The sequence below is a fragment of the Echiichthys vipera genome (assembly GCF_963691815.1).
Source record: "Echiichthys vipera genome assembly, chromosome: 1".
NCBI lineage: Eukaryota > Metazoa > Chordata > Actinopteri > Perciformes > Trachinidae > Echiichthys > Echiichthys vipera.
In genome coordinates, this window is record NC_139826.1 from 29656514 (window position 1) to 29680282 (window position 23769).

A 23769-nucleotide genomic window follows, 5' to 3' on the forward strand; every position below is an offset into this window, starting at 1 on the left:
TATGAATTACTGCCAGAAACAAGGATTTCTAGCCCTAATAGCTGCCATATCTAGGATCAAAAAACTTATTTTATTGAACTTTTGAGCACTGACTGGTGCAGAAAGTGTCAAAATTATACTGCCGAGAACTTTAATCAAAGGAGAAGAGCAAGGATTGTCTGCTGGAGCCTGCAGAACGGTAACGGAATCACATCAGTCATTGACAACACACATGCAAAATTACCAACTTACCAAACACACACACACACACGCACGTTTGCACGCAAACACACACACACACACACACACACACACACACACACACACACACACACACACAAGCACTATGATCATACTCAACTTCACCCAAACAATAATCTATGGGAACATACCAGGTTCCCATAGAGGTTTGTCCATGGACAGCTAAACTATTATAATTAGTAGTAGTAGTAGTAGTTATATTTTATGAATTACGGCACACCTGTAGAGTTTACATGCATTTTTAAAAGGAGAGGTGTTTGAAAGGGACTGAAAACATCAGGAAGGCAATATTGCTCCAAAGTAACAAAAAAATCCAGATTGATCTTTTTCTGCTATTATTTAATGAAACAATTCTCCCTTACTGTGTCCCACTTCCTTATATGTCCTTATTTTATTTTTATTTTTTTTTGTAGAGACCCTGGCTTACTAACTGCAACACTAAATGGAATTCCTATCCCATGTTGTTATGTGAATATTAGCAATTACCTGTGTTGTTTGCAGTCTAATTAACATTGTACAAGTCTTTGACCAATCAGAGATGCTTAGTATACAGTAGTGTATGTCCCCACCAAAATTCAGAGTGTAAAGGTTCCTGTGTTCCTGGAAAGATTGCTACAGTGAAAAGGGCCATTATAGAACTCATGGAGGGAAGTCTTCTTTCTCTGTAATAAATTGGTTTATTGTTAGCTGCTGTATCCTTGCTCCATTAATATTGTTTGCCCCTGGTATCATCGCTATCTGCCAGCAAGTATTAAGATCTAGCTATTATTGCATTTACTCTGCCTAGCAAGTGGCATTTCTACTGCTTGCAGTTCCATGCATGTGTTACAGATTAAGCAGATAATCTAATCAGAATACAATCTGTGAGGATTTATCCATTTTGACGGCTCAAGGTTAGAAACGACAGACTAAGACTATTCAAGAGTGGTAAGATGAAAATTACATTTTAGAAGTTCAACCTTCTCCCCTGAGAATGGTATTTGAACCAAACACACTCAAAGAGATTACTTCAAAGACAGTATTCCTGCAGGAAAAAACAGCATTAACATATTGGAAACAATAACCCCTCCACTATTTGAGTAAACCAAAACAATGCACAACCACACACAAAGACCCCATTGTCATGGAAATTATTCAGGGAAATTAAGGTGTTGCTGTATGAGAAAGCCTATCTCCCCCTCAAGCATGGGGGGCTTCACACAGTCTGTCAATATATTTGATTCTGCATTTTGTCTTAATGTTGGGGTGCTGCACACTGCAATTTCTGTTCTATAATAAATCTTTAAAATCACAGTGGATTCTCTTAAGCATACTTCTTAGTCCTGATGGCATGGCCTAGAGGACTGTTTGAAAACAAAACATTTTTTGAAATAGGCCATTGAAGCTGAAAGGGTGCCACTAGGATTACCAAGTACAGGGTATTCAGTAAATTTCATACTAAACTAGGTCATGACAACATACACTAGGATTAGGAAAATTCATATGAAATGATTATGTTGTGAGATTTTCATCTGTATTGAAATAATCATCTTTATTGTAAAGTATTTATACTTCCAATTTTCTGCACAATCAAAAACAAGGAAAACAACTTAAAGTAAAAGACAATTGGTTAGTTGTACAGCCTTTGGAGACTACAATAAAGCTATATTTTCCAGTGCTTCAGGCATCCTTGCTATCTTATGACCTGAAATATTTGGTTTATGTGAAATAATAATGAAATCAATATCATGAACATTAGTCTTATGAGTATTTAATCTCAGAAATTCCCTTTTTTTAAACAGTCATCATTACAGGAGAAACCACTTCAAATGCACTAACTGTTCACTCATTAACCAAATATCATTGTTTTAGTCGAAGAAAATACATTAACAATTTTGAACCATAACTCTTTACACCCACACAAGTACATAGCCTTGAGGACAAAAAAAATGGGCATGAATCAAAATCCCTGATGTATAATCCTTCAAATAGAAAATCCACTTCAAAGTCTTATTTCATCCATCCAAGACTCATATGCTCACGCCTGCACCACTACAGTCAAGCCCCTCAGGTACTAGTTTTAGGGTCAATGCGCTGATAAAACCAGCTAATGATGCCTTCAAAGACCACTAGGTCTATGGAGGCTGACCACAGGAGATTCCATTTTTTATTTCTATATTTATAAATATATATGAGCCCATTTATTTATTAATTTAACCTCCTGCACCTGAGTTTAATTCTTTACCCTTTTTATATGATATTCATCACAGAACTCAAGTTCAAATTGTGAGTTGATTTTGTTTGGCAGGTCTTAGGGGCCTCTGATATCAGCCAAGGGTTACTGACAGTTGCGAGCTTATTTATATGTATGGAATGGATGCATGTATTAATCTAAACGTGTATATTGGAAAGTGTCCAGATTTAATAAATGCCATTAGGTGTTGAAATGGCATTCTGCATAAAAAAACACAAAAACACAATACATTTTGCTTGGTACAAAAAAAAGGCTAACCCGACATACCATTGAGTGGAAGTCAATTTATGAAGATTTAATTCTTGACATATTTGTTTGATTTTTGGTTTGTCAAATGTCACCATCATCTTACTCATTTGTATAAATAGTGGTGCATTTACTATTCTGTATTAATAGAATAAGAATTATATGGAACAAAGCTGATACGGTGTACCACCAAATATGCTTCTAGCGCAATAATTTAATGGTACATGGAGTACATTTATACAGCGCGTTTCTACCTTACTGGACAAAGGGCTTTACAATTTGCCTTTCATTTCAGCGTCTTGCGCAATGACGTATCCTGTACAGCCTGGGCTCGAACCATCATCCTTGTGATTTAAGGAAAACTTGCTCCTAAGCCACAGTGTAAATCATTGACTACATTAGCTTTCCCAGATTATGATGCTACAGTATGCACAATTTAGATGAGATTAGATTGTCTTCGAGCAAGAAACAGAGAAAATATATGTGCATAAAATTCTAAATGGTGTGAAATCCCACCGATTCAAATCTATCCAATCATTTTAAATACACTTGGAAGCAGCATTAAACAAGATTCAAAAGCACTACATTAGTATCATAGTATTACACACACATCTTATGTTAATCAGTATCCTTGTACCAACTCATTACATGTTTGACTATATTTTTATGTGTAAGAATGCAGTTCAGCTGACATTGGCTTAAATATGCACTTAGCAAAGAGGAACTGCAACTACACCAGGCCCTAATGTGAAGTTGGTGAACTGACTACTGTATCCACAGGCTCATAATAACTGCCATGTCTTCCTTTATCATAAAAGACAACAACAGAAAAGCTAATAATGAACCATCATTTCTATCCATTATTCAAATGAATAACGTATATACTCAGCAGATCGGAGCATACATGTAGTCAAGCACAAGTCTCATATTGCAGCCTGATTGTTCTGCTTAATAGCCGATAGCTGCAATACAAGGCTGAATTTCACTGAAAATTATTTTACTCATTTGATGCTTTTCACTCCTCAAAATGGTTTATCTCAAGCTGAGGAATGTGACAGAATAAAAGGGCTTGGCAATAACCGCCCCTCTGGCAGATAGAGTTTTACAACTCATAGCTTTATAGATGTGTGTACTATAAAGTGCTGTACTAAGCTAATGTGTTGCATTGTAATACTTTGTCAGCTTCTAGAAACACTATCTGTACAGAATATCAAACTATTTGAGCCATTTTACCCACATACAACCCATCCATTATTATGGAATATACTGATGATATATAAGGTACAGAGTAGTTGTTTTTTCCAAATAGAAGTCAAGTTTACATTTGCTGATTGCACCTGATCACTTCATAATGGCCATTAGTCATTTGTGCTTTTTAAATAAGCCATGAACACTGTCAGTGTAAACTTAAAAAAAGGAACACTGAGAAAAATGAAAGTAATCCATGAACATGAGGATTAAATACTAAAGAAACATACAGTATATGCTATAAGGTTTAATTATGAACTCAGCAGGAAAGCTGCTCCATTCCACCCTCAACAATATCAAAAATGTATTCTGAAAGTGCAATTGGTGTTCCATTTCAGATAGAGGTTTTGATATCTCACAAAGGTCCTGGTCCAGTTTATACATGTCAAACATCTGAAATCCTCCAACGCACTCTGGACAAACTCCAACATGTTGACTGCACTGCTAGCTTCATCTGGGTATGTTGTACTACATATCAAGAAATGTTGTTAGTACCCAGTCTTGAACTGCATGGGTTCTCAGTACTGGGCAACACATCAAACAGCATCTGCTGCCTGAAGGGCTGAATTTGAGTCTGCATAAGGCTGAATGTCACTGTAAAGTTTATAATGATGACACTAGGTCACATGGACCCTATTGATACAGGTAAGATGACTCACAAATGCCCAAATAATAATGGCCTACAATGTAGTATACAGCAAAGTTATTTTTTGTGAAAAAGCTCCACTACAATGACAGTCTATGGTTGAATTTAATCCATGTTTGTGCTATGTTTTATTCCATAATATGCTTTGTTTGTAATGAATCAATATTACAATAGTATTGTTATTATTTATTAATGTAAAGATGATCTAGATTTGTAACTTTATCCTACACTGACGGTAGTACATCAACTTGCACACTCTTGCACATGGCTACGGGCTTTTAATAAATGGTTAAGTGATGACACTTTTTTAAATTTTCAGATACATCGAGGGATCATATTGTTCTTTAAGGGTTTAGAAAATAAGATTAGATTCTAAATTCAACCTCTTAGGCTCATGAAGCACTTTCAAAATCAGATGGAATATCTCAAAAGTACATTGTGACCAAGATTGTTTTTTTAATCTTAATACCTGAGTTGATGTTTTGAAGATGTGTGGTTTAAGTGTGATACAGTATGTGTACAGTACGTCCCACAATCAATTCACATCACAAAATCAATAGATGGATACATATAAATGTTGTTTGGTTGTCAGTGTCACAACATATTGGGTTGGAGCAAGCATCTCAAACACCAAAAAAATAACAATAAAGGGCGGTTCCTCCAATTCTGTTATTTCACAGTTGGGACTTTTTATGCTTACTCTGTTTGTTTTTGATGATGATTTTCCATGATAAATTGTGCTTACTGTATTTCCCAAGGTGCACAGCATGAGACTGTTGCAGAGTGACAGGGAGTTTAAAGCTGCTAATGTGGCTGACAATATAAAATTATTTGAAAGCATTTGCGAGGATAAATGTTTGGCCCATGAGAAGAGGTAATGTGGCTGGAAGAGATTAAGTGAACACAGTTAGAGAAAACATTGACTATAGATATTGTGTTTTGCTGTTTGATAAGCATGTTACATCTCTGTGCTTATGTGTGTCTCTATCTATCTATCCATCTATCAGCCCACCTACCCATCTGTCAATCTTAACTATAATCATCTTAAAATGTGTGTTACAGTGCTGTCCTTCATGGGACATTCAATGTAATACCAATAGCAGGAGATCTCACTTGATAGCACAACCAGCAACAGTTGGTTTGAACTTTTTGTAGGTCATTCTTGAATTTTGTATGGATGAAATACATTTTTATTTTTATTACAAGTGTTACCTGTAAAATCTTTATCAATTCCAAATAGTCAGGTTATCGAATCAGTAGTATGACACTGAAGGTCGGGACATTTGGAATCAGTACATCTCTGTTACAGTACAAACTAATCTAAAAGGAACTGGGACATAACCATCATGACAATTATTGCAGCACAGTATAAAAATATGCCGCTAAGGCCTTTATATCTAAAACACATTACGCAGTGGGTATTTTGTTGTGACAACACACTGATGTCTTCCCTGCAGTTAGATTGTTAAGAAAACAATGTTTAAAGGTGGAAAATGAGGTTGAGCACATATTTCCCAAGAGAGTACCCTCTAATTCTCTATTTCTTGTTTCCGCAGCTCCAATTAACAGCGTTGGTACCAATTAGTAAAATCAAGACTTCCCTGACACAAAACCCATGGGGTTATATGTGTCAAGAACCAGGGCTTGGGCTGAAAAAAAGTTAGCTAAATAAACATGGATCTCTGTCAGGATAATTGGGGCAATGAATTTAAATGTCACTGTTATAGGGTTATTTATTCCCTTGACCATTACTTTGTGTAATTTCAGTCAGTGTATGTTTTATATATGTTAACACTGGCTCTTCTGTGCACACACATGGTCTGAAATGCATTCTCCCAGATTCATCTCCTCTTAAGCATCCTCTTAGGATAATGAGGTGTATAGCTCTAGATATGGCAGTAGTATCAATCTGAACTGCACAGACAACCTACAGGCCTTGCCCAAAGCTAACATGTTTATTAGAATGCCAGGGAGAACAAATGACTTAACATGCTTCCCTCTTTAATAACCCTGTACACCTACAAGATAACAATAACCGAGATGCCACACTGAGTGCTCCTTAATTCAATTAAAAAAAGCATGGACGATGAGCATGCCGTGTAAAAAGAAGTCCTTGAGGCAGTGATAAACCTCATAGCAAAACAGATCCCAGATGGATGTGTTATGTGAATCTTGGGCTTAAAGGGTAGACTGATTCAGAACCAGTACAGTCTCATTTCAGTAAATTCTTACTTCCACAGGTCTATTGTAAATAATGCATTAGCACACATATTGTAGCTGTGTATAACTGTTTATGTAGAAAACATTTAGCAAATGTGTATCCAAGAGTCTTTGTTGGCTTGGTCCGTCCTAAAATGTATAATCCTACATTAAAAATTTAAAAATACAATATAGACTATAAAAAGTTTTTCACATGTGACATTGTCTCAACTTGTAAGAAGGTTTAAGGAAATCATGTCTACCCAGTGGGACAATCAGTCACCTTCTCTTAAGATTGTCATGCTACTTTGAACTGAACGTAAACAAGGAAGCTTTCTGAAGCTGTTTGAACAATTGGCCGATGCTGCTTTTTTCCAAGTGAAGACAATGGTCTATTCTTCGGAATAACAGCCCACAAAGATATATTTGGAGATGCTGTCTCCAAACATTATGTGAAAAGTTTTTTTGCCTTTTAGAAATCAATTGATTTCTAGAAATCAATTGATTTCTAAGAAATCAATTCTTTTCTTTAGAAATCAATTGATTTCTAAACATCATCTTCCAATTGTTGTCTGCATTAAAGTAAGAGTGTAGGCTGCAAAGCAAAAGTGTAGAGCCTTCTGGCAAAAAGCTGTGAAGAGCGAATGACCAGGAGTGCAACTTTCAATTTTCAATTATAATAAAGCAATGGTGGTGTAAATCCAGGAAATAATGGATTAAATGTAGTAACTCAGCAGAATTGTCAGCTACAAAGCATATGGCACAAAGTAAAATGGAATGGACTGTGTCTAAGGCTTTCCTGACTGGATTTTGATTCTGAAAAATGTGTCACACTACTGTCTTTTGAAAACTTGCTGAAAGGGAGTTCAAGGGCTTTGAGGCTAACAAGGTAATATTTTAGCTAGCTATAACTATCTCTATTACGAAACAACCACGTTGGAAAATCATTATGATGTACAGAGGCAGATATACAAAAACACAACAGCTTATCTCAGACGCATGAACTACTGACACTTGCCAGTTGCAAATACTGTATGCAACATATTCCCAAATTAATTGGCAGAGACACAGAGGGTGAAACAAGTCTGCAACTGTTGTGCAGTAAAGGTCACTTATAATTAGGACACTAATTAATATGTGACCCTGCTGTCTGGCTGACCAGCTGTCTACCTGCACCATGTTAATCATTTTAATGTATACAATCTCTCTAATTTTCTCTCTCTTTTTCATAAACATGCACACACCAGAGAGAGTTATACTACTCGCTAATGGAAGTTTCCATACATTTCTTTTACATATAGAGCGAACAAAAGACACCATGCAATTTCTGGATATCTTTTCGCACATACTCACTTATGTGTCGGCCTTACTCTAGTCATGTTGTATTCAGAAAAGTGTATCCCTATCCAGGAACCTGGCCCTCTCACTAATGTCTCTCCTTGTCAGAGACAAAAGGGTTTTAGGACTGGAGGATTTGGCAGGCTCTACCACTTGCAGGCAATATTTCAACCCATCCATCTAGCTAGGATAATAGAGTGTCCTTGCCTTTCAACGCCTGGAGGAGTGACCAGTTATCACAAGGCACCAGCTCTGTTGTTAATAAAACAGGGGATGGGAGGATCGAATTGAGGAGGAGGATAAAAAGAAAGAAGGATGGAGGGAAGGGTAGAGGAGAAGTGGGTGCATTTTTTATTTTTTTATTTTTTTGACGGACACCTCGCAAAGGTGAAGTTGATTACCGTCAGCGGTCAGTTACCAAGCTGGCAGGAGTTCTCTTTTAACATCTCAGCTTTGGTTTGTGTGAAGATAAATTTAGCCCTATCACATCTCTCTTCAGACTGTGGAGAGGGGAGATGAGAAGAATTGGAGTGGAGAGGTGGGGCACGCAGTGTTAGGCTGATCTAGCTAATGGCCAAACTGACCTTCAGAGAAAGACGAACAGTAAGAAGAGTAAGTAGCGTGTCATACAAATCCACTGCGGCTTAATCCAGGTCGTTGCCATTATTCCTGACTTCACTACTGCCTTATGATTTTAGGCAGGTAGCTAGGTTTCCACTTTTTTGAAGGAAAAAATATACTTAAGTGTTTAATATGTAAAATTGTAGTTGTTCAATTAATTAGAAATATAACATATGAATGTTATTAATATTCAATTCAATTAATTGAATAATGACTACTGCATAGACTTGTCAGTCTCAACATAAACCTTTATATTTTATTCACTACAATATCTTTCTTGATGGCCCCTAGTCAAATATCATTTCATGAAGAGGTACAAAGTCCCACAGTCCATACACATTTATACCATGAAGCAGTGGTATCAAAACTTGTCAGATTTTTCCAACGCACACAGTGCAAGCATTTATTGATTAAACATTGTGCATCCATCTCCATAAATCTGTTGCATGCAAGAGTGTGTACAGTATGAATCCACACTCATGGATGTCATTGATTGCTTTGTGTGTGTTGGACAACTTGAATCATTCATGTAATATAAGAAGCAAAAGAAATGATGAGGGTTAGGATAGGAGGGGTATCATAAGGCTAAGCAATGGAAAGAAAAGTTTGTGTGGTTTTTGCGTGTGCTTTGCAGTGCTGGGAGAGAATAAACGAAAAACAAAAATACTACTTGCTATTGAGACAGCCTGTATTATTTAGTAATTCCTGAATGTAAACATGTTTCAGCTTTCCCAAGGCAAAATTTCTTGGCATCATATCAATTCTTTTAGCAAGCTTGGGCCTTACCTTAACAAGAAATTACGATAGTGTTTCTCATTATGAATAAAGCATCAGTGCTCATGAACCAGCAAGGCTAACTAAAGCATAGTAAATGTATAGAGTCAATATAATTTAGAATGGAGCAGAACCAGTTTCATATAAAGTAATATAACCCCCAGCCTCTCTTCTTCTTTATCACATTTTTCCACTCTGCAGCCCACGGGACATTTATCTGTTGTAGCTGATTGAGACATCAGGAAAACACACGCAATGACAACTGCACTTCTCTTAGGAATTCTGTTGTGTCTCACCTTGAAGTTTCCCTGTCAACAGACCCTGAAAAACATGCAACTGTTTCCAAATCTGAACAAAAAAACTTTGTTGCAGAAAATAACATTCCTGCTCAAAGACTACCGTGGTCTGGAATGGCGATTTCTTTTATTTGATTCACAGAAGCCTTTTTAAAAATATTAGCATAGGTTTGTTGCATGCTGTGCTGCAAAGCACTATTCGGTGTAAGGACTCAAGGAGAATTCTTGAGATTGATTAAAATATAATAATAAACAAAGAAACATTTCCTGAAAGATCCACTAATATTGATGCAGAAATAGCATGTGATGATCTGTTTAGTTTAATTTATTTTGAAGTTGGAGTATTTTCAAACTTCTAAACGGTTTCATCACGCTCTTTGTTTTTCTAAATAATAGTTATTGTGAAAGAACAGATGACCTCTGAAGAGAAAGTAGAAGAAAAACAAAACACTGCAATTACTTCTTGTTGCGCAAGAGTGAATGGTAAATGGACTTGTACTTATATAGCGCATTTTTAGTCTTTTACACTACTTGTCCCATCCACCCATTCACACAGACATTCACACACCCATGCACAGCACGGGGAGCAATTCGGGGTTCAGTGTCTTGCCCAAGGACACTTTGACATGAGGACCGGGGGAGCTGGGGAATCGAATCACCATCTTGCTAGCAATAAAACATATCAAAACCAACTTTATGACGTATACAGACATCCCATAAACCAATCAGTAGCAAAATGCATCATCCATTTGATGTGTGAAGCAGTAAATATGGTGTTTTGGCATTTTGAAACTTTGACCTTTAATTATGTTAAAACACAACAGTTTAATAAGATGCTCTTGTTTCAAACTGGCACTATCATACTGGTGTCACAGATTTCAGTACATGGTAATGTACTTCAAACTTTTGAAACACTGAATCATAGTCAAAGTTCTTTGTGTTGTTAATATGTGTCAAAAACAGAACAGCAGTGGAAGAGTTATGACTTAATCTTAATCTGAAAATTGATCCTAGAAGGAGGATATAAACATTTGTAGGTCATTCATTGCTGTGTAGTCCTCAAATTGTATTACAGGAAGTAGTATTAGGTCAATTGTATTTCCAAACCCCTTAACATCTGCTTTGTGTCAGCTCATACCCAAATATGATTTAGCCTTCCATCACAGTCTCTTTCAAATCTCCAAATTCTGTCAACATTAATAGCTGCAAGTGTCTAGCATTTTAGGCAAGCTAATGTGTTTTCACAATTTGGTCATCAAGTAAACCACACAACTGTATTTGTCATTGTCTCATCATCAGCCTCCCTATGACACCTGTAATTGTTTTTGACAACAGGTCTAATATCACCTTGGTATGGTAGAAGCTTGGAAAACTTAAATGTAACTATGAATACTGGAAGTGATTGTGGAATGATATGACTGATATGAAAATGACTATTACGGACCCTGAATTACCTAAAAAATGTCCAGTCTACAATTATTGGTCAGCGTTATTGGGTCTTGCACATCTGCGCTCTCAGCATCTCTGCACCATCACTGCGGCCGGGGAATAACTGTAACGTCACTTTAGCTGCACTTTCTACTTAAATATAGTAAAGTGACATCACAACCGTAGAGAAATCCTGTAGGCTTGTTTAAAGACACAGTTTCTGAATACAGGCTCTGTGTATTACTCCGTGAATTGAGTGTTTTCACACTTACCAGCACCTAAACCTGCTTTGTAATCAAACATATATGGAAATATCACTTTTTACAGTGTGGGAACTTTAATAATTGTTGTTAGACTTAATTTCAAGCATAACACAATGTTGATTAAACAGCAGCTTTGCCAAAAACAAGAATGTGCATGCCTAAATGACATACCAGATGCCATAAAGCTAGAATACAACACACTGAGGGTGCACCTGGCCTTCTGTAACCAAAAGATTCTCACTAATTACTCATGACATGTCTGACTTCAATGTTAAAAGTAACTCAAGCTAAATGTATTTATTTATAAATTGTCATTTTATATAATTTAGTATTATGAATTTGAAAATAAGGATGTCATGTATCACAGATCATTTTAGTGGCATACAAAATATCCTCGAAAGCGTAAAGCTTTGATTGTTTTGAATTCCCTGCACGCCAATATTGTAATACATTTGGAGACACCTGTAATAAATATACGTGGTAGTACATATATTGATCTCTGTGAGTCTGGGGACCACAGAGTGAAACACTTCCAGTAAATCAGTTGGTCATATTGTCTACAAGGTGACTTTTGTTAATGTATTTATCCTGCCGTCAAACGACTACTCTGAGGATGCGATCGTAAAATTTCATCTCAGAGGATGCAATTTGTGTGTGTGTTGTGACTAGTTTATATGATAAACTCAACAAGCGTAGATTCCAATCACATGATTTTTGCATAAGGTTAAACTATTAATGAGAGGAAGGTGTATGTGTGTCCAAGGACTGCTCGACACTCCGCCCAGAAATTGAGGGAATAATTTCAGCCAGCTGTGCCTTTTCATGTTAGCTCATACCATTTCCCCAACCCCTCCCTCACCATACAACAACTCCCCTGATGTACTCCGAATGACAGAGGAAAGGAAATTATCGAACACCAATACAATGAAGCTGTCTGGTAACTTAATAGGGCTGCTGAGTAGGGGCACTGTGGCCATCTTACTTTGAGGCGATAATGAGAGTCATCATTCCCTCTTGGGGTTGAAGAAAGGGGCCTCCTCTGTGGTGATGGTGCGTGAGCATGTGTGTATATGTGTGTGTGCGAGCATGCATGTGTTTGTCTTTGAGCTCCTCCAGTCCGGTGAGGCCCAATAAGCAAACAGCACAGTGCTTTAACGAAGCCACAGAGATCTCCCGTTTAATATAGCTTTGGAGAGATGTCTGAGAAATTCTGTTCATTAAATCAGGCTAAAGTCCACATATTGACTTTATAAGCTTTAGGGAGACACAAAGCATTGACTGTCCTATATACAGGTCCCTCAACCATTTATATGTCTGGGGAATATATCTCTGATTTATGAAAGAAAGGATGTCCCATAAGAAAGATAAAAGTCATACTGGGTAATGGATCTTAACATGAATTCTGATCTACTGGGAGAAGCTACTATGATGTACTGTATTTGCACAAGGTGCTGTGTAACCCCTGGACTGGTATTTGTACGAATTAACTTTAAACATAGTGACATTTAACCTGTTTTCTTAAATAACCTGTGGGGTTTCCATTTGATGAAATCACACAGATTCAGAAACGATGTCTACAAGAAGCTTCAAGGTCATTAAAGGGGGTACCATCTGAGATATGTATATGTTGAGTTAGTACATCTTTAGTTATTTCATAAATATTCTGATGTAATGTATAAAACTCGGAAGATAGAAAAAGAAGCAAGAAGAGCAGAAAACAAAAAGAGAGTCTTAGGACGTCAGTTTCTCAACACCCTAATTCTGATCAGACTGGCAGTGGCATATTACTGTATGATGGTGTAGTGCTTGCTTTCACTTTGTGCCCAGTATGTTGTAAGTTTAACATAGTTAAACATGGCCTGAGGAGAGTTTGTGTGATTGTGTGCAAAGGCAAGAGAAGATGGCATGCAGAGGTCAAAAGGCATCTTGTGCTTGCAGCCATGGATGTATTAAACAAGGGATGAAGTATTCAAGCATGGCAGTCCATTTATTTCAAGGAAAGCTGCTCACCAAGCACGTACACAGTACGAAGTTTCAGCTTGCCCAAAATGCATGCACATTCAAGACTTTCTCCAATTCTGTTGATCCCAGCCCAAGGGAGTTTGGGTAGGAGAGACTTCTCTCACCCTGTGTTTACATTGTCTACAGCTCTGTCTTGTTAGCTTTCCCCCATTTGCTGATGGTGGACCCAAGGGAGCACAACAGGTGATGAATTTTTAATATAGGGAAATCTGAGACAACAGCTAATGAGAGTGTAACTACAAGAAAGACAGCCATTTGTAAAACACAGTTATAAAACATTGTTGCCTCCTTTGGTCTTTCTAAAAAAAACATTATTAAATAGAAATATTTAAGCTAGAATTACATAAGGGCATCAGCAATATAGTATGCATATATATAAATATGGAGACGCATGGTTGACTTAGAAGGGCTCTATCAATAATTACTTACTCAAATCAGTAACTCTCTTTGTGTTAACTAATGCCTGAGCAAAGATATTGAACTCAGACAGAGAAACATCGGGGCTCAACTTTTCCAGTGAAATATTCCACATACACAATGAAGAGATCATGAAGAATACAGATAAACTAGAAAGAAAAAAACATGCAGTAGATAGTGCCGCTTCTACGGAACAATCTCCAACCATCACTGTGTAGACAGCAAATAATTTCTGCATCATGAAAGGGCAAAAATAAATACACTTGGCATTGCTGTTTTTTTTACGATGGAGGCATGATATGGTTGCTAGTTTACAAGAAACACTCCCCATGTTGATTTACTGTAGTTGATAACAGAGAGCAAGAAAAACTGACATCATTAAGATTCACCAGTGCGCAAGCATAGCAACACAAGCAAATCTCCTCCAAACCCCAGATGACTATCAAGCACTGTGTTTTCTAAGCATGAAGGTAATGAGACAAATACGTATTAGTCAAGAAAAAATGGCATGAATGTTAGCATCGCATTAGGCCCTAAATTTAATGATGTTGTAAGTACCTTATTTCACAGTAACTAAGAGGCAAAATATACTGAAACATTGTATAGGGAAAAAGGAGAAGATATGAAGAAAGCAGCGCCTGTTTAAGCGCAGAAGCATGCATAAGCATAGATGGAGTCATGGATGAGAAAATTATGCTGGATCTAATAAATCATAACCGAGCTTAGCATGCCATTGCGTGGGATGGTGTAGTAAAATTGCTGTATGGCATAATTTGATTTTATTAAAAGTAATGACTTGTGTTAAGTGAATCTATAGTGATTGCTTAGTGAGAAATGGACCATAAGTACTCACTAAAGGGGTGCAAGGGGTCCAATATTCAGGGTTCAGCTCGGCTCGCGGACGGAGGTCCAGATATTCAGGGTTCAGTTCAGTTCTGGCACGAGTTAATGTTCCCTTCATAGAAGATTGAAAAAACAGTCTGTTAGAATTGCTTGTTTAGCTTTATTTTGTGTCATTCATACAACTAGTTGTGGGAGAAAACCCAATATATTTCACTCCTGTGCAAAGAAAAGTAAACATATCGCAATATAAAATGCTTTCAATCAATTTTTTAAAACAAATTTAACTGGCTCAAATGAGCTTGACTATGTACGGTCTTTACATTATAAAGATATACCATTAGGGGAAAAATCATTATCTATAATGGCTATTCACAGTAGAGCAATTAAAACATGCCAATTCAACATTGCACGGTAAATTTCCAATGAGAACTGCTGAATCCAGTTTGCCATTCCTGAGGCCCTATGGCCTAAATGACAAGCCAGTGGTCTAGACTGAATCTGCTGGGCCCCATGAGGTCTATGATGTATACTGTAATTATCTGCTGATTCTCAAAATGGCCGTGTGTAATGAGGCTATGCTGCATGAAGCCCCAGGCATAAATCACTGTCTTCAACTCACTTCCAGATGACCAACACCAACAAGGAGCAGAAACTGAGAAAAAGGAGTGGGTTATCTGGGCAGTACCACTATATAGCATCCAACTTGTGCTTGTTATCAGCAAAGGCCATATTGTTTGCCAAACTTGCTTACCTAAGATGGTTTTCTGTCTCCTAAAAATAGTCAACTCACTTGTTTTCACTTATTTTCAGTTATCTGTTTGCTGCTAGGCTACCAATATATTAACGTTTCATAGCTTTATTTAGCTATGCAACAGAGCTGGAGACTTTCTGTCGATGTTGTGTTACACATCCTCAGCTATATTGAATGGCAGCGTGCCAGTCAGTGTGTCAGGCTGTCTGATGTCATTGGCATGAAACTGTTTCTATCGTCTGACACACACACACACACGCACGCACGCACGCACGCACGCACGCACCCACGCACGCACACACACACACACGCAGACACACACACACACACACAAAAACATAAACAAAAAACAGCTACCATCCCCATCATAGGACGCATTTTTTGAATTAAGGAAAACATTTGGTAGGCATTGTTCTATGTGAATACAGGCTCACTTAACAGTTACCAACAGGACACCATAAACAGGATTGGGTGGATGATAACATACTATACAACTAGAAACAAAAGCATCATCAGTTGTCTTAACAAAAATGATTAATAGATAATGAGAAAAGTTGTTCCGTACTTGACTGCCCCAACATCTAGAAGGATTTTGTTTTTTCACTGTGGCAACGGCTAAGACTGAATAGTAAAGTGGTTATATGCACCATGGCAAGAAAAACTTCTGCCATCTACTCTACTGTACAACATTTTTGTTAAGATGTTTGAGTAGACTGGAAATCTAAACAGCCCCCCCCCCCCCCCCCCCCCCCCACTGTGGGCTGTTCTAATTCAGGTTGCTGTTAATCTTATTTGGAAAGGTTTAAATTGTGTTGACTTATTGCTGGTGTTACTTTAACTGTGAGTGTTACAATTCTAGCATTCTATTTCTAATATGTAAGACAACATCTCTCACAACAGTCTCACTAACATTTTTCCAATTATTAGCAGAAGCTGAAGGAAATTGGTGAAAGAGGGGTAGAGCAATCAGAACTTGTATCTCATTATGCATCTTCTTAATATATTCCACCTGTCTGTCACTCTAATTAATGGCAGTCCTTCTCCACAAACCGCTTAGAATGTTAGATTATTTATTAGTACCTAGTAATTTATCACCAGCGGGATAAGTGACAGAGAGAAGGGAAGTGAGAGTTGGCAACATTATAATTGATCATTTTTCAGTCCACAATGTCAGAATGATCCTGGTAAATCTTGGTTGCAGTGTGTGATACTGTCAACGCTGACAACAAAAATAAGGTGCCTGAATAAAACAGGTTATTGAGATGGATTGAGTGCTGGTAGGGACATGAGGTTTTAGTGCACTTTCCATTAGCTGAAATGGCATAAATAGAATATTTTGAATCGGAAGGCTGCAGCGAACGATAAACAGATAATTAAAGTGATCTGAAAAGAGATGAGAAGGCTACTTTTGATATGCTCTGCTCTCTGTTTAGCATATGTTACCTCATCCTTTACGTGAAATTTAAAATTAAAATTAATATTTGGAGTAAATTGCCATGTTTAACAAATAAAATGTAAAGTTCTGCCCAAGACAAACTGCTAAATGGTAAATAGTGGTGTAGGTGAATTGGGTTTTTGGCGGTGAAACTGATTTGGTTTCTAAATAAACTGAAGAAATAGAGAGGCTTAAGGGACTGCTGGGGCGAGTCCCACATTGAAAGTAGTCCAGAAATTCACAGAGCTATTTAGGGGACAGTTGAATTATAAAAGGAGATCAAAATAAGACCAAGATTAAACCAGCGACGCCTCATAATGCAGTCTCAAAAGCCTGTGGCAACTGAATTATTGGTCATTTTTTGGCTGGAGGCATGTTGCACATCTACGCTGCAGTGGAACAGAGGTTGAGGAATATATTTTTTCAGCCATGTGGGTAGGATTGGCACCTCTAATGACCAGTTACAACAGTCCAGACAAAATAAAAAATAGATTTTCTTCTGTTGGAGATGAAGATTTCTGACAAGTGATATTTGACACCTCATATTTGTGTGGGAGGATATACATTAAAACATTAAATACTGTGTTATTCATATCACAGAGAAAAGATTGCTCAATTCAAGAACAGGTGAAATTATATTAGAGAGCCACACAGAGACGGTTGGGTATTGCAGGGATAGGAGGAGGCCTCTGCCCTCCATTTCCTGACATCTTCAGAGGGTGCTGACACTTCCACAGTTCTCATTTCACACATCCTGATGCACAGTCTTTGCTGCATGAAAATCATTCATGCAACAAACACATTTATACATGAATACATACAAAAAGACAATCACATTTTTTTAGATAAGATCTGCTACAAGTATAAGAGCGATTAGTTGAGCATTGTTAGCTCAAATCCCCCAGAAAATCTTCACACCTTAATGTTTGTACCTGCTCAACCTGTGCACGGTCAGAGGTGGTTTAGGGCCTATTCCAACATACATTGGGTACACACTGGAAATATTAGCATTAGCTAGTACGCATCCGTAGACACATGAAATGCACATTGATTCAAACCCATGACCCCCTTTGTGAACTGACAGTTCTAACAACTGAGCCACCATCCTATGTACTGTACCTACCTTTGAAATTGAACACAGTCAAGTTTATACAGTAGTGAGTCACCAAAATACCAAATGGGCAAACACTTAACAACCATGTGGCTCTGTGAGCACTCAGCCATGTGTCATCATAAAATTAAAGCCATGGGTGTTTTTTTCCAGCCAAATTGAGTCTAGCTCTATTACCTTTGTGTCCAAAAGTGTTTTCCACACATTTGTACTGTAGAACTGGACGTGCACATAACAATTTGTATAAGATCTAGCTGTTCTTAGTATGGAGTACTAATACAGTTGTTGTAGGTTGCTTTGGTCCAAAGTATCTTGCAAATTAAAGTATAATGTAAAGTTAAGTTATAGGTCTTACAGCACCGCAGCAGCTGTACAGGTAAAAAAACTTAATCTGTATCACATACAATTAGTGTTGATTTGGGTCACATTGGTAACCCTGAAGAAAAAGTTTTATTACCAAAATGGAAAGGTAAGAATAACATTATACTGATGAAAGTCTCTGTGAAGTTACTCTGTTGAACTTGTCTGTATACTGTGGGCTGAGAAGATGAGTTCCATTAGGGTGATAAAACAAACTTTAATCAGCTTTACCATTAGTCAACCCCTGCCAAGCCCTCCCAGTCACAGTAGACCTTTAGTTCTGTTTAATTACCTTAGAGATACCACTGTATGCACTCCTCCTCCATAACAGAAGATCATTTGTTTCTCAACAAGTGTGTGTGTGTGTGTGTGTGTGTGTGTGTGTGTGTGTGTGTGTGTGTGTGTGTGTGTGTGTGTGTGTGTGTGTGTGTGTGTGTGTGTGTGTACATATGCGCTGCTAAGAAAAGAACACAATGTTTATCTTGTGACTAGTGGTAAGACTCCAGAGGGGAAAACAATACTAGGCTTGTGATGTGCATGACTCATCTCAGCTCTTCGATCATCATTTATTAACTTTTGCATTTAGTAATTAATTAATTTATTCATTCATTTATCAACAAATTGCATCACGGATTAGCAAGTTTATTTAATTTTACAAAAACAAAAAAAAGGTTGTTTTTTTCATGAAATGGATCTGAGGTTGGCCATGGAGAACACAGCGCAAACTGAGAACAATTTTCTGTGCAGACAGTTTACAACAATGACCATATTCCACTTATAGAAGTGTTAATAGTTAACAACAAAGTCAAATCAATCACAGCATCACCTGAATTGTCTCTGGAAATGGCCCAGATTGGGTTAACATATTATGGCAATAATTGCCCTGTGCTGGCACGGCCGTCTCATTCCTATCAGCCTGCTGACTTACAGTCGGAGCTTTTGTAATACAAAATCAGACCATTAAGTGGTCCTGTGTGGGAAATCTTCCTCCAGACATCAGAAAAATATCTACATAATACCAAATAATTAGATATTCCTGTTCAGTTTTGTATTGTTTTGTTGGGTTTTCTTTTACATTTTGGCATTAAGACAATTGAAAGGAAAGCACAGCAGGGTTGGGGGTGGAGGATTGTGCAGTTTGGATGCAAGGAAAGGCAAAATGTGCAATGCAAAGAAAAATGAAATGGATGGAAGTAAATTGGTGATGATTAGAAAATGAGAGCGCACAAGAGGGTGCTACTAACTTATTTATATTAAGCTGTTTAGATGGCTGGGAGAGGAAATCTGTGATTATTATTCTTTGATTTGCAAAGCTATGCTGTGATTGGCCCTTCCTTTGGTGGCGGTATTAAACGTAATGTTTATGGGTCGCAGTGTTAAGCCCATTTTCACGCTACCCATTCCACACACTAAGTATTGACATTCCATTTAAGTTGATGGCAGTGAGGAGGGTATTTTATGACAGAAATGTAATGGAAATGCATGCAGCAGGCATTGCAGTAAAAATATCATACAATTACAAGGACATCTTTGCATAGTTGCAGAGTTAAGAGGGTATGCATGATGCACCTCTGCCTTGTTCAGAAAGTACAAAGGGAGAGGAATCCATCTCCGCCCCTCCACTCCCTCTGCTGCATTAAAACACATACAGAGAGAATATTCTCTAATGAAAAGCCTACTCTGTGTATGTGTGTGTGCCCACTGAAATTGAAACAGAAATAATGTTTGACATGATAATTAATTACACAAGTTTAAAAGTGCCCTTGCTACCTCTAAATTAAAGCAGGCACAACATGTGTTCAAAGAAGGGAAAAAATAAACGCAATGCTGTGGATTGTTAACATGGTTATTCAATGAAGGTGCCTTGTGAGCGAATGGAAAACAAATTAGGTTAAAGTCTTGTGACAAGATAAATAAAACCTTGATCAATTAAGTGGTTGAAAAAGGCGGGTGACCAGGACTCAATGGGAGCAATCTTGCTGTTACTGTTTCATTCTTGAGCAACAGAGACGCATTGATTCTCCCTGGCACCCTGTCCTCGTCATTACAGTCGATGCTGAGGCCAGCCCAAACCATTCTCTACAACCACTAATGGCTTCAAGGAATTTAGCCGGACTTGTGGCAGAATTCTAATAAGCTGATTTCATATATTAGGAGTGCAGGGACAAAAAGGCAGAAGACTGCAGGTCGTCCAGAGAACACGATGAATGCATTAACAGAACAATTATCTGCCATTACGGCACAGTTGAAACTACTTCTGTTCTAAGAAGCTGAAAAAGAGATCAAGGTTATAGAGATGTCAGTTTTTTTCTGATGAAACAGGTTGCAATAGTAATAATTGAAGCCTGACTGAACAAACATTGCATCTGGTTAAAAAGCTGTTTCCTACCTATTATTAACAACCAAAAACTAATAGGTGACATTCAAGTTCAGTGAGGACATTTTTTTTTCTTTTTTCTTTATTTTTCTCTTTTGCAATTCATCTATTCTGTAAGACTGCCTTTCATCTCTCAAGTGCAGGACTTCATCTCACTAGGGGTCTATTCTGTCCTCCCGGCCTCAGAATAGTGTTACCCAGGGAGTTCTCAAGAAGGAACCATGTACAAAAGGAAAAGAAAGTTGTTGCAGAGTACAACTTTTCCCTGAGATCGGTCTGGTTTCAAGTGGTCAGGCAGTTGTGTACCTGTCTGACCTCCATTTTTTTTTTTTGCGGACAGTAGTTCCTGCTCCCTGCATTTGAGAGAACAGTAACTTTTATGATAGATAAACTCTCTAGGTGCCGTTTAAACTGGTCTTTAACCTTGTTTGGCCCACGCTTCTTTAAATGACCCCTATGCTCATTTGACTGGTATTTTATACCACAGGATAAGGCAAGTTTTGAGTGCAAAAAATTTTGAATCCACCATGTCCTGTACATTATCTTAAAGGTATCTTTATGAACTGGGTCTCTGGCGATGAAGATTATATCACTGTTTACAGTAGATTTAGATTGTTAAAGTTTGATGTAAACAAAAAGGGGAGATTATAAAATCCATGTAAAGGGATTCATAGAACTGTGTTTAATTATCAGAGAAGCAAGTGACAGCTATTTTATACAGTTCTACGACTGTCCTTACACAACACAGGCATTTTCTGTCTGTCTCCTATACATCTCTATCCGTCTGTGTCTGTCTTTGTTTCTCCATCTAGCCAAAAGTTCTTTGTTCATTCTGGATCTGCTTCTCTGCTTCAAAAGAACTCAGTGAATTGAAGAAACTGTTGCAGTTAAAGTGCTGCGTTTAAGTCAACTGAGCATAGCCCCTTGAGGCCGAGCAATGCTTTCATCCATTTGAGACCAATTTACAAGGCATATGCCCACCTTCAGTCCCACTCTACCCCGCCCTAATAGATCTAACACTGGACAATTAAGGGTGGGGTAGTTGTAAGAATTTAAAGTAGCCTAAATCTATGGTATCCAATTTGTGAGTATGGGGTACAAAGAAAAGGCTGTTCCCTTCCGTACGGTATGAGTCATATAGAATGAGAGGCATCATTCCCTAACCTCCTACACTGTGTGAATTGCATTACTTTCTTCCTAATAGGGATGCCTACATTCTGGGAAAATACTGACTCACAAGATTGAATCCTGTACAGCCTTCAGGTAGGACACAGTGTACATGTAAACTGAATGGTTCTGTGCCAACTATGAACATTTTTAGCAACAATCTAGTAAGAGTGCAGGGCTCCAAGGATGGCATGGTTGGTTCAAACCACTTTAATGCGGTTGGTAAGCACAGTAAGGAACAGCACAGCCTTTACTGTATGTGCAGCTGACAGGCTTTGAAACTTAGTGCTAAAGAGATGAGCTTACTAAACTGATAAAACATAGACTCCATTGTTAACTGCAAGCAACTCCTTGAAAATGTCTTTTTACGTAATATTGCCTCTACTTACTCATCACCGATATTATAATAGCTGGCGTAAGGGAGCTTCTTAAAAACACTGATGGAAAAAAAACAGACTTTAATCTGCCAAGGAACCATAATGTTCCACAATGTTCTGCAGGTAATGTTCGAATTAACAGCTGAAGCCTGAAAAAAGTAGCATACGTCTGTGCACTTACTAGTGGCCAGATGTGCCTGAGATGTTCCCAGTGACAATATCTAATGTGTGCATTAGTGGATGTAAAAAATGTTCCACATGTCCTTCCCAGTCCTCCAGCTTTAATACAGCCATTATTGCAGTTCCTGTACTCTGCCGAATGTCCACTTATTGTCTGGTGGACAAAGGTGAAACCTCTGAGCCATGTGTGCTACCACCTGACTTTCTGTCAAAACTCACTGTCACTGATTATGCTCTCCTCTTTTTTTCTCTCAAAGAATAACTGTATCAAATCATGAATTGGTAATAATATCACTGTGAAATTTGCTACAGGAAGCAGTTGTTTTGTTCTGTGGTTTTTCTTATCAGACACTTATAGTCACAGTTGGGTGCCGCATATAAGGCGGGTACCCACATGGTTCAAACAAAAGCCCTATGATAAGACACTGATAGTCGATTAAAATGTCATCAATTGGTTGAAAAGACTCAGGAATGTGTGCCTGATGTGCATGTTGAATGCTGATTGAGAATGTTTGTGAGTGTTAAAACTGACGGAGTGATAAAATACCCATATCTGTCAGAACTTTTTAAGAATCATGGGACTTGTATGTTGAGTTTTGGAGATGTAAGACTTATTTTCTTTATGATGCAGCAATTTTATCAGTGGATTTTACAACAGAGCAACCTAGAAGTTATGATGGCCACATATGAGGTTGTATGTCTTTTTGTTGTCTCAAAAAGCAGAATCCCTATGGTAGTTATATAAACACTGATCATTTTAGTCTTGTTGATGAATGGTTATGTTATAGCTTTATTTCTGTGTGTTCCTCTTCATAAAATATATCGTCTGTGATTTCTGAATAATCTACCCATAAGCCGACTGTCTTATTACTTTCCATGTTTACCGGTGAGGAGTTAAGTCGGATGCCTTGAGAAAGTTTAGCAAAAGTAAAGCAATCCAGCTTGAGAACACTGTCATTTTGGATTTGCAATATGTTTTATGCATTGACATCACGGTAAAATTAGAGGAATGTGGAGTTGATGTATGCTTCCTTTCAAAGCTGCAATTTTGAATTGCAGACTGAACCGATTTGCTCTTAATGGTCTTCCCAAGGTGTTTTGAATACAGCAAACTTCTATATATATGGAAAAACATGGTTAGAATTTGAGATGGACTGTGTGCTTGCGGTTGTGCATTCAAACGAGACACTAAGGGGT

The 23769-nt window shown here is 37.7% G+C and overlaps 1 protein-coding gene across 1 annotated transcript in view; it reads right to left on the reverse strand.

The window, feature by feature from the left end:
• pcdh9 (protocadherin 9) overlaps positions 1–23769 on the reverse strand; it is a gene marked incomplete at both ends in the record, with an annotated part of 197682 nt that overhangs the window by 129408 nt on the left and 44505 nt on the right. The window contains one exon of the mRNA XM_083940113.1: positions 14825–14926. Within this exon, the coding sequence (XP_083796239.1) occupies positions 14825–14926 (102 nt within the window). The remainder of the gene's footprint in view (positions 1–14824; positions 14927–23769) is intronic.